General features: G+C 54.9%; 1 protein-coding gene across 1 annotated transcript; it reads right to left on the bottom strand.

Moving 5' to 3' along the window:
* Positions 1-5,383: 5,383 nt before the first annotated feature.
* SEC13 (SEC13 homolog, nuclear pore and COPII coat complex component) lies at positions 5,384-11,515 on the bottom strand. The gene is made up of 9 exons (XM_062636317.1): positions 11,283-11,515; positions 11,078-11,122; positions 10,253-10,368; positions 9,929-10,080; positions 9,036-9,169; positions 8,115-8,248; positions 7,496-7,616; positions 6,620-6,766; positions 5,384-6,212 (listed from the first exon to the last, which is right to left on the bottom strand). The coding sequence occupies exons 1-9, from the start codon at positions 11,283-11,285 to the stop codon at positions 6,102-6,104; spliced, it is 963 nt and encodes a 320-aa protein (XP_062492301.1). The 5' UTR covers positions 11,286-11,515; the 3' UTR covers positions 5,384-6,101.
* Between the last annotated feature and the right edge of the window lie 108 nt (positions 11,516-11,623).

The following is an 11,623-nucleotide window of genomic DNA, read 5'->3' as shown; positions in this document are numbered from 1 at the left end:
TGGAGACCCCATGGAGAAGCTTCTGCACCACAAAGAGCCACAGCAATGCACGGCCATGCTGAGCATAGGGCAGGCAGGCAGCTTTCAAGAGGCTCTCCAAGAGCAGAGCCAGAATCCTCCTTAATATCCTCTTTTATTTCCTTTTGAAGTGCTGCCAATTTACCTGGATAGGAAGGGAATGCTGAAGCATTCTGGCCCCCTCCCTCCCTGCATCAGGGCTGGCACATCACAGCTGTTAGCAATTACCTGCACTTGGTGGAGGGTCTCTCTTCAGCCCACATTCTCAGTTAAAGGATCACCCTTAGGGGAAACCTCCCTGTGCTGTGTCACTAAGGACAGTATCAGCCTACATTCACCAGGTGAGCATTCCAGGTGGCAGGGGAAGCACTGGAGCCTGCACTGGTGCTGCCGAAGCCCTCCCCTTCGGCATCTCACCAAAGAGAAACCCTGGCTTAGTCTCCTTGCACTGCGCACACTTTCTACCTGGTTGTTTAAGCACCTGGCACAGACAGATGCAGAGGCTTTCTTTGGTACAAGACCCATGCCGGCCCTCCGGGGCCAGCAGCACCGTCAGGAGCAGAGCTGCAGCCTTCAGGCTGTGGGTGGCTTTGTTTGCTTTGGAGTTTGCACTTGCACTTGTTTTCCTTGGTATTTGCTCCAGCAGCTCCAGCTGAACGCTCATCCTGGGCAGCTCGGCCCCTGCGGTCCTGAGCTCCAGCACCGTGCTCCCTGCGGTCCTGAGCTCCAGCACCATGCTCCCTGCGGTCCTGAGCTCCAGCACCGTGCTCCCTGCGCTCCTGAGCTCCAGCACCGTGCTCCCTGCGGTCCTGAGCTCCAGCACCGTGCTCCCTGCGGTCCTGAGCTCCAGCACCATGCTCCCTGCGGTCCTGAGCTCCAGCACCGTGCTCCCTGCGGTCCTGAGCTCCAGCACCGTGCTCCCTGCGGTCCTGAGCTCCAGCACCGTGCTCCCTGCGCTCCAATTTCAGATCATTTCAGGCTTTGCTGGCTAAAAATACTGCCAAGCAATCCCCCCGGCTGTGATGGGCCTGTGCCCCGCACGGAACACAGGTGGGCCCAGCAGAGTCCTCCCTGATGGAGAATGCTCCCAGAGCTGCACCGGAGCATCCCGGCAAACCCGCAGCACCCCATCCCTGGTGACACGGTTCCAGTGCCAGTGCCCATGCTGGGAACAGGGCCGGTCATTTGGGGTGCTGTGAGAGATGGGTGACATGGGGTGATGCTTCATCTCCTGCAGTCCTGGTCAAGCACTTTGGCTCCTGGGGGGCTGTGTCTCATGCGATGGCCCATTGGGGTCCCCAGCAGAGGCAGAGCAGACAGATGCACACTCACATAGAACACCCCAGCACACAAGGGACACAAACCCCCGCGCAGGCACCCAGCCCTGCCCCGCTGCCGGGCTCTGGCCTGGGCTGCAGCACAGGGCTCAGCACAGGGAACGTTACCAGCCCTGTGCTGCATCCACCTCCTGCCCTTCCCCAGCACCTCAGGCTCTCGCTGTCTGGCCTCCACAGCTCTATTTTAGCACCAGCGATGGGTCGTTTCCCTGTCAGAGGTCCATGTCTTTATTTAACTCCCATTCAAGTTCCCAAATTAGCGCAGGGAGGCTCCGGCTCTGTTTGCTTTGGAAGAAGATGCATCGCCACAAATTATTTTTGATTCAAGTAAACAAAGCCTCTGCCTCTCTTTCTCCTGCTCCCCTTTGATGTCGGTGCTAATTCCAATGCCCAAGATGTGAGCGCAGGCGCTGGCGGGGCCAGGCCGAGGCTCCGGGGATGCCGTGGGCTCCCTGCCCTGCCCTTGCTGCAAACCCAGCGCAGCCCCAGCCCTGCTGCATGGGGCTGCTGCCGCCCCAGCCCTGAAACAGCCCCAGGCTGGGGCTCACCCCTGGCCTGCAGCACCAGTTTCCAAGCGCACTGCAGGCGGCACAGCCGCTGGCACGGCGCCGGCTGCCCTGACCCCCTGCCCCGCCGGTGTCAGGACAGCGTGCAGTGCACGGCGTGTCAGCACGTGCGGTGTCAGCACAAGGCAGGTCAGCGCATGGGTGTCAGCGCATGGGTGTCAGCACATGGGGTGTTAGGACAGGGCAGGTCAGCGCATGGGTGTCAGCACATGGGGTGTTAGGACAGGGCAGGTCAGTGCATGGGTGTCAGCACAAGGCACGTCAGCACACAGGGTGTCAGCGCGGGGTGTGCCAGCACTGCGTGACACCCAGGGCAGCAGGGGACCAGGTAAGGCCCTGCAGCAGCCCCTGGGATCCTGCAGTGAGGGTACGTGGCGCAAGGTTCATTCAGTTCATCCCAGGCTGCTTCTGGGACCTGCTCTGCAGCGGGACAGGAGGTCCTCATCCCCCAGCACAGAGCTCCCCTGGGCCACAGCCCAGCCCCACAGCCACAGCAAAGGAGCCACTTTGCAGCCCAGAGCAGAGCCCCCCGTGCTGCAGGGCCAGGCCCCCTTGGGGACAGTGACCCCATCCCTGCGATTGCCCTCACAGCCTGCACGGGAGGCCTCCTCCCGGCATCGATCCACCCAGACACACGCAGCTATTAATAGCTGGGGCTGATGTTGACTTGGATCAAGTGGAAGATAACTAGGTTATTTTTAAGTTTATCTCTCAGCCTGAAGGGAAACGCTCTTCGCTGGCTCAGGCAGGCTCTACCCAACCTGTTGAGGCATGGTCAGGCCTTGGAATGAGGGACTCCTGCCATGGGGATGGAGGATGGATGCACCTTGGATGCACCAAGAGCACAGAGGATGCAGCAGGACAAGCCTTGATGCACTGGTCCCCATAGTGCCAGCCCAGAGGGTCTATAACTCCTACCTTCATGGAGAGCAGCAGCACAAGGAGTCTCAAAGGAAACGAAACCATTGGAACCTTCCCTGGCTGTGCTCTCTGAGCCCCTGCACCACTCCCCGCGGGTATCCAGAGGAACCCTGTCCCTCCTGGTGCGGCCGTGTCCTCACTGGGACACCGGGATGGAGCACCAGCATTGTTCATCCCTCTGCAGGAAGATTTCAAGCTGAGAGCTCCAGCTTGGCACCATCCCACTGCCAGCACAGCCACTTTAATTATGCTGTCCCAAGCAGTTGTGCCGGGCCGAGTGGCATCTAAAAATACCCAGAACACCAACTCACCCATAATGAGACACGGAGCACAAGGAGCCGCCGCAGAAACCAACCCAGTGGCGCCGGGAGGCTTTTCCCATCGGGAAAGCTCATGGAACCACCATGTCCTCCAAAACCCTCCAATGAAACCACAGCTTTGGAGGGAGGAGGACTCCTCATGCCAGCTCCCCTTCCCCTTGGCTCCCTGTGTGAGCCCTGCGGACGTGGCCATGGTCCCATGGGGGTTTCAATGCCCGGTCCCAGAGCTGGCTCCCTGCACACTCCGCCTGCCAGCCCGGGGTGGTCCATCACACACCAGTCTCCTCTGGTCCACAGGACAAAGGGTTGGGCATGGGATGGCACCCAGGAGAGCTGGAGCTGCCCCTGAGCTGCTCCATTGGCTGGCACCAAAGGCAAATCCATGGGGAGCTGCGTCCCATGGCTGCAGTGAGGTCCAGGAACAAGCACTGGGTTCCCGTGCCCAGATTCCAGTGGGAAGGCCCTGGGATGAGCTGGGACAACAGCCTGGCAATGCAGAGGGGTTTGCGGGCGGTTGTTCCCTCCCTGTTCGCTTCCACCCCACGCTGGACTCCTCTCCTGAGCTGAAGGCCTTTTGCCGGTGCACCCCTGGCACATCAGGGGTCAGGAGAGCACCCCCCACCAGCCAAACCACCTGAGATCAAGTAAATGTGGGTTTGTCCAGAAGGCGCTGGTTAGAGAACACAGCTCCGCTGCCCCTGTGCACCCCAGGATCAACCAGGACAGGACCAAGCTGGAGCTGGGGAGCAGGGAAGGGAGAAGTGGCAGTGGAGGCGGCTTCGGAGCACAGGGGAGCTCATGTCTCAGCCTAGCCTGGCAGAACCTCAGCCCAGAGCCTACGTGGGTCCTGCACACAAGCGGGGTGAGCTCAGCTGCCCCTGGGGCAGGGGCTCTGTGCCCAAAGCCCACGGCATGGATGAGCAGGCCCCTGCTGAGCTGTCACCTCAGGGCAGGACAGGAGCTGGCTGCAGTGAAGCCATAAATCATGTTTGTGCCAGAAGCCCAGCTCCGGAGGCAACGGGGCCAGGAGCGGGGCTGGGGCAGGCACGGGGATCCCCCAGGTGGGACACAGCTCTTCAGGGAAGACCAGCCAAGCTCCGTGTCCCCTCTGAGCCTGTGCTATTTAAATCCTTCTCTTGTGAAAGCAAGACCTGAAACAAGCAAACAAATATTATCTGGAAACACAAAAGCCCTGACAAATCTCCCAAAAATTCCTACGTGGGCTGCGCTGCGGTTGCACAACAGGAAGAGGCTGTTGATCCCATGTGCTCTGTGCCAGCACCACAAGCCTCCACCCAGAGCCGCCTCTCGGCTGCAAACAGCTGCACCCCACACCAAGCAGGAGGACAGGTCACAGTTTGAAGTAGCCCGCGGCCAGGCACATGTCCCACTAACCCAGCCCAGGGTTGCGGCTCTCAAGCTCCGCTGGGAGATGAGCAGGAGCCTTTCTGGCCACAGCACTCTGCTTGTGTGGATGGGAGATGCTCGCAGGGGAGTGGGTGCTGCAGAGGTCTATTGAGAGGAGGATGCTGCATGGGTTCCGCTGAGCTCTGTGGGATGGAAGGTCTGACTGCCCTTCTCTGGAGGGACACGGGATTCCACATACATCACCCCCATCTCCTCCAGCCCCCCAGGTACAGGGTGGAGGCACTGACACTGCTCCTGGCAATGCTGCTCTGGCCCAGTGCCCCCAGGTTTTCTCCTTTCAGATCCCTCACATTATCCTTGCCCTGAGCCAGAGGTCAGAAACAGCCTTTGTGAGCTGGTGACAAGTGTGCGCAGCTGCAGAGCGGGGTTTGCTTGCAGGCCAGATCAAAGCTCTTGCAAAACAAGTTAATGATTGAACTCCTTTCAGGGGTGGCTTGCCCTTAAACTTCAAAGTCTGGACATGTTATGGAAGGAGATAATCTGACCCGGAGTGCACCCAGCTCTGAACACAGGAACATGGGTGCTGCAGCATCTCCCCACGCTGGTCATTTGCTGCCACCTGGTGTCATCTCGGCACAAGTGCTGGGGACCTGGGGGTGGCAAGGATGGACCCGCGGCGTGCAATGGCACCAAGTTTAACTGAAAGCTTTGGGTTTTCTTACACTGTACGCAGCATCCTCGCGCTAGAGACTGACACTGCCCCAGCCTGGCACAGCCAGTACCGAGCACACTGTCACCAGGGCTTGCGCAGGGGCAGACCACAGCCAGCTTAATGAATACAGCACACCCAGCCTTAACCAATAGGGCTTTATTCTCTTGGTATCTCAACAACAAACCTGAGGTACAGTACACAAGTGTGGCTAAAAAAAACCTAATCTTCCAATTATGGTCTGATTTATTGATGTTGGTTAAATAACCAAGTTTGAGAACACTGTAAAGCAAGACATGTGCGTTCCACTACTCCTTTTCACCTTGAGGAAAGCACAGAGATTTTCACCTATCCAAGCACATTATTTTGAGGAGGATCAAGCACCACTTCACTATCACCAGGGCTGGCCAGCACGCTGCCATCCAACGCTGAGAACTCCACCAGCCCTTCCCTTACCTGAAGCAAAGTTCTGGCCTCTGCAGGGACAGAGTTATTCGTTCCCCTGCACAAAGGAGTTTGCACCTCACCACTCTGACAGCCACCTCCTGTTCCTGCCCAGGAACTTGAAGCTTGACTACACCACATCCACTTAAACCTGATCCCTAAACCCAAAAAGCAGGGTACAACTTCCACAGCATCAAGGAGTAGTATAAGGCACAGTACGTTGCTCTTTACCTTAAATTTAAGGGAATGTCAATTAAGGCCGATTATCAACATATTGTAGCCTCCCAGGAATAGTTACAGAGTGCTCCTAAGATCAGGTAATTGTTTCCCATGTTCACGTCCAGTTTAGATAAAATCAGTTCTCATCCGGTTCAAGAAACGCTGCGGATCAGAGCGACCACGTGCGGCAGCTGGAATGTCACTGCTCGTTCTGCTGCCCCTCTGCAGCGGCAGACACCCCGCCTTGGCCCTTGTTGACATCGCTGATGCATGCCCACAGTCCATCCACGGACTCCTTCCACAGCGTCACCTCAAAATGAGACCAGGAAGAAGTTTCAGCCTTAAAGTACAGTCTGCTCCTCACAACCAGCACAGCACCGGCTTGGTGACAGTCTACAACTACAGAAATCAAGCATTGCAGTGTTGATCTAAGTATCAGGTATTTGTTGCTGCCTGCTGTGCAATCGTCCAGTGGTAAGGGGACAGTATGTGAGTTCTGCTGTTAGCGCCCTTCCAAAAGAAGTGAAGCCTGCATTTCAATACTAACAATGCAGCACATGTGGTTTGCTGAAGGTCAGGCTCTTCCTCCCCTCTTGGTAAATCAAAAGGAAAAATGCCACCCTTGCAGCAAAGTCCCATCTCAACCAGACATGACAACAGCCTGTCTCATCTCAGCTCTTCCGAAAACACGGCACAAGCCAAGGCAGAGTTACTCACCTTATTGTCTCCTCCAGACACTGCAAGGATGTTGGCAGTAATGGACCAACTCACATGCCAGACAACATCATTGAACTTGTGCAGCAGCTTCGGTGACCAGGAATTTCCAGAGGCATCGTCACATGTCCAGATGAACACTCTGCCATCCTAGAGAAGTAGACCGGCTTGGTGGGACCACCAGGTACAACACAGAAGACCCCACCTCGATGGCACTTGGAGCTACCCTTCCAACCCACAGCTCCAATATGAGCCCCCGATGTGTCTACAGGGATTTTTGCTCAACAAAGGGGCTGGTTTCTTACTACAGCTACAGGCAAGATAGGAGTACAGCATTCTGGTGAGAAAGCTGCGTACCAAAGATGACTTGCAAATACCAGAAGAGCTCAGAAAATATCTATGTACCAGCTGATTTTTTTCCCCCAGCATGAATTTTTCTTTCCAGCCACATGACAGCAAGGCAGCAGCTTTCTGAGTAGTCATTTACAGAATGATTAGCAGCAAACACTACAGCCAAGGTGAAGGTTGAGGACATCAGAGCTGATTAAGAATGCCAGTTATGAGAAAGTAATATATTTAGCTGGAAGTTCAGTGATTTTGATCCAGAGGTATTAAAATATGATGTTAGTGTGAAGGTTTTCCTCAATGTGAGATCATCCTGCTCATGATTTTCAGAATAAAAGATAGTCTTTGGTACAGAGCCACACACACAAACATAAATGTTTCTACTGGCTTCTGAGTCTGGGAGGAAAGAGAACCCAAAGGTTCTTGTGCACAGACCCAGACAATAGCAAAGGATTGTTCAGAGGATATGTTCCAGTGAAGTATCTAGGAGCAAGGGCACTGAGCCTACCTCTGTCACCCCAAGGGAAGCCTCACCTGTGAGCAGCTAGCAATGGTGCTTGTGGGCAAACCTATGGATGGAGCCCAGGCTACATCTCGAACCCAGTCACTGTGAGCCTCCAGCTTCTGCTCTTCTTTCCACTGGCCATCTTCCTCCCTGAAAACACAGCTACACAGTCAGGAGGGCAGCAGCAGCCATCACATTTCTCATCTCCTGTTCTGGAAGGCTTCGGTTTTCAGATGCCAGGTTTATCCAGATAATACAAAGCACAAGTGTTCCCCGCTCTCCTCCAAAAGCTCTATGACTTTAACAGACAAAATCCCTTCCACAGGATAGAAAGCAGCCCAGGCAAAGAGTGTTTGATCTTCAGTTACCGCACAGAAATCTGCTATTGCCCAAGTAACAGCAGTAATCAAAGACAATCAGAAAACCACTTTCCAAGTTAAGATGAAGCAGGGCTGACACAAATTGCTGTAACCATGTGAGAGACTGCACATCACTAAGTTGTTTCTAATTTTAAATCACTTCTCTAAGACAGTAATTCAAAGATGAAAGCACAGAGATGCTGAAAATCTTGAGATACCAACAGGGACTTGCAGACTATCAAGAGTATCAGGTTTTGTGAGTTCTTAAGCCTGGCAACAGAGCACTTACTTCCAGATCTTGACAAGGTTGTCGCAGCCACCAGATGCAAATCTTTTGATGTAGTTTGGTTTCTGACCAGATGGTTGTTCTATAAGGCTTCCCGGGACAACAGCAGGAGCCCAGCTAACTGCATTACAGCCAATCTAGTTGATGAAAAAATGCCTCTATTAGCAGCCGCTTACTTCAAACACATAAAAAAAAGCTGCTGAGGGGGTGGACACCTCACATACTCTCTACTTGGGGGGAATAAGCCCATCTTAAGAAAGCAGAAGTCTTACACAGTGCTGGATGGACACTGGACGAACAAGACATCCAGATATAGCCTGTCTCAGTAAGGCACTTACTCAGAACCCCTCAGGTCACCAAGTAACTGTTCTATGTGCAAATATCATCTTGCATATACAAACAGTGGGCACAGAGACAGAAACTGGAAAGACACCAGACACACACAGTTGCCAAGATTCAGGAATGCAGAAACCTTTTGTCTGGAGCCCCATTTCTCCTTATCGAGAGCTGCTGCCATCAGCTTATTAAGTTCTGCTTAAGCAAAAATCCCCACTATTTTGGGAAAAGCATGAGCCCTGCATTTTCCCAGCTCCAGTTTATTCACAGTTAGTTGGCACAGATGTTCTTAGGACCAAAGCCACCTCCTACGAGGTAACTTCCAGCACTGTATTTAATGCTAATGCTTAATAAACAGGTATTATCAGTGTAACCTTCACACGTTTGGTTTTCTCCTTCATTTTAGTGACTACATTGTATACCTTCCCACTCTGGAGTAATTTAAAACAAGTTATCCCAATTCCGGAAACTGTTTCACATAATTCCACTGCAGTTCAGTATTCATCTACTCTACAGTTCTTTGAGGCCTCAGCTCAGCATTTCTGTGCAGCTCCAAGGGCTCTGTGATGCTCGAAGGGACAGACTCACCGTGTGTGCATTGCTGATCTTTTTGACTTCCCACTGCCCATCACCCGTGTAGCTCAGTAAGGAGATGGCCCCATCGGAGCTCCCACAGGCCAGGATCAACCCATAGTCATGCGGCGCCCAGCAGACAGAGTTCACTGGGAAGGGAGAAGCAGGATTACACCAAGGTCACTACCTAAAACTGACTACACAATACACTAAGACTACAGTTACTGAAAGTGAGCAGCTTGGAGAGCTAGGAATAAGAGTCTTGGCATTCCCAAATTTCAGCAAAGCCAGTCAATGAATTTTACTGAATGACAGAAAACTGCCTTTATTTTTGGCACCCTTTTAGAATTAGAACACCAAAAGAACACCTTAATGAGAGACTAAAGACTTTGACTATCCCCTGCAACAGCAAAGAGCACTGCTGACTCCAGAACAACAACTGACTGGCAAGCAGTATTTGGAGTCAGTAGTAGACCAGTAATCATTTAGATCAGTAACACAACAAAGCTGGAGGCTTCTTAGATCTGTACCTCAAGGACCGATCATCTGGACAAAACAGTCTCCATTGTACAACAAAACACAGCATGCCAGAATCCTCCTTTCTTTCTCCCTGCAGTGGACACAGAGGATTTCCCCCAAGAATTCAGTACCTGACTGTCTTGTTTATCTGAAAGCTGATTTATTTGTAAAACAACTCCTAGGCAAAAAAGGGATGAACCAGGGCTGGAGGTTTTCCAGTGACATGACCTGACATTAATGTCCTGTGTACATGGAACGGATTTACTGACTCTCCACTAATTTATCCCCATTGACAGAGACTTTCCTCCTTAACACCAGCAGGTTTATTCCAGTCTCACCCAACTCCTCTCACATCCCCAGTCTCACTCCCAGCTCCAGACCCCGCATACCTGAGGAGTCATGCCCTGTGTACTCATAGGTCTTTTCCCAAGTGCCATTTTCCTCCTTCCAGACGATAACCTTCCTGTCGTAGGAGCAGGAGGCCAGGATATTTCCATACATCGGGTGAGCCCAGGCAACCTGCCACACGGGACCTTCATGCCTGCAACCAACAACGTTACTGGGGAGAGCTTGACTTTGTCTTTTGTTCAGTGACAACCACCAGAGTCATTATGAACTTGGAGGAATTTACCCTCATCTTACATTGCCAAACAGCAAAGTGACAAAACATGAAACACTTCCACAGTTAAGATCTCCCCTTTCTGACACTTTACCCTCTTAGGTCCGCGATGAGGATCTGCCCTCCATTCCGAACATCAAAGATCTTCACGGATCTGTCTGAAGAGCAGGTTGCCAACCGGGTGCCATAGTAATCCATCTGAGCATCGTGCTGCAGGGGACAGGAAAGCTGCTGTCAGCGCGGGCGATCCTGCTCCGTTAAACAACCTGACTACATCCGAGACATGGTGGTGAGAATAGTGAACAAATGGGGTTTTCCAGCATGGTGGGTCCCAGCCCAGCGGGTCAGAGAGGACGGGTTCAACAGCCCAGATGAGCCAAGCAAGCCACGGAGCTGCTGCTTTCACCACACAAAGGTCACACAGGAGAAACCTGAGGAACCCGGAGCAGGGATGCGTAGTGTTTTCAGGGGCAGACATGAAATCTGTGCCACGGGCTGCAGAGCCTGGAGCAGTTATGTGGTTTTGTTAATCCATGAAGGGGGTGTGAGGACACCGACGCCTCGTATTTACGTTTGGCACTCTGTTCCTTCCCTAAGCGGGCTCCTCGCTCCTGCACATCACCTGGACCTTGCTGTACGCGGCGTTTCCGGGCGCACACACACGCGCGGGGCGGAGGAAAGGTCGCAGTGTCACCTGCCCCTGCCCCGTCCCGCTCACTACACGCACGCGTGGTGGTCCACGGAAACGGGCGCAAGCGAGCCTGGGCGGGACAACCGCAGCTTCGCGCCGCTCCCCGGTAGCCGCGGGGCCGTGTCCGCACGGAGCGAACCGGCGCTGCCCGAATTCCCCACCGCGCTCCCCGCGGGAGCCGCATCCCGGCGCGCACCAAGGACGGGGGGACACCGGCTCGGCACTTACGATCATGTCCTCGTGCGAGGTGTCCACCGTGTTAATGACCGAGACCTGCGGGTGAGCAGAGACAAACCTTGTGCCGCGCCCGGGAGGCCGGGCCCGCCTGCTCGGCCCGAGCACCGCGGACACCGCCGGTTCTCCCCCCCCGCCACCGCTCCGACAGGCGCCGGAGCCCCCCGCGAACCCCCTCCGGCCCCCGGCCCGGCCTTACCATGGCTGCGGCGGCGGCGGCGGCGAACCCGGGGAGCTCCCGACGGCGCAGCTCAGACGTGGCACGGCGGTCCCACACCCGAACGGTCCCGCCGCGCCCCGCCCGCCCGCGCCACGAGGTTCCGCCGCGCCGGGGTTCCGGCGTTCCGCGGGGCTCCAGTGGCGAGAGGGCAGCGGGGACCGGCGGCAACGCACTGGCAGTGCCACGGCCCGAACACCCGGACCGTCCCGTCCCGCCTCCGCCGGGACCCCTGAGTGCCCCGAGGCGCTCCCGCAGGGCCGGACCAGGCCGGAGTGCGGGGTCTGTTCGGGGTCTGCCCTGTCCTGCCCTGCCCTGCCCTG

The sequence above is a fragment of the Pezoporus occidentalis genome, unplaced genomic scaffold, assembly GCF_034315485.1.
Source record: "Pezoporus occidentalis ecotype Australia unplaced genomic scaffold, CSIRO_AGI_Poc_V1 ctg114, whole genome shotgun sequence".
Classification (NCBI taxonomy): Eukaryota; Metazoa; Chordata; class Aves; order Psittaciformes; family Psittacidae; genus Pezoporus; species Pezoporus occidentalis.
Note: the sequence above shows the minus strand (reverse complement) of the source record. Positions and strands in the feature narration are given on the sequence as shown.

Coding starts and splice junctions, on each gene's coding strand:
- SEC13 (XM_062636317.1), bottom strand. Junction 10,369..11,077: donor CCTCGCACGAGGACATGATC/GTAAGTGCCGAG, acceptor TGTCCCCTGCAG/CACGATGCTCAGATGGATTA. Junction 9,170..9,928: donor CACAGGGCATGACTCCTCAG/GTATGCGGGGTC, acceptor CTCCCTTCCCAG/TGAACTCTGTCTGCTGGGCG.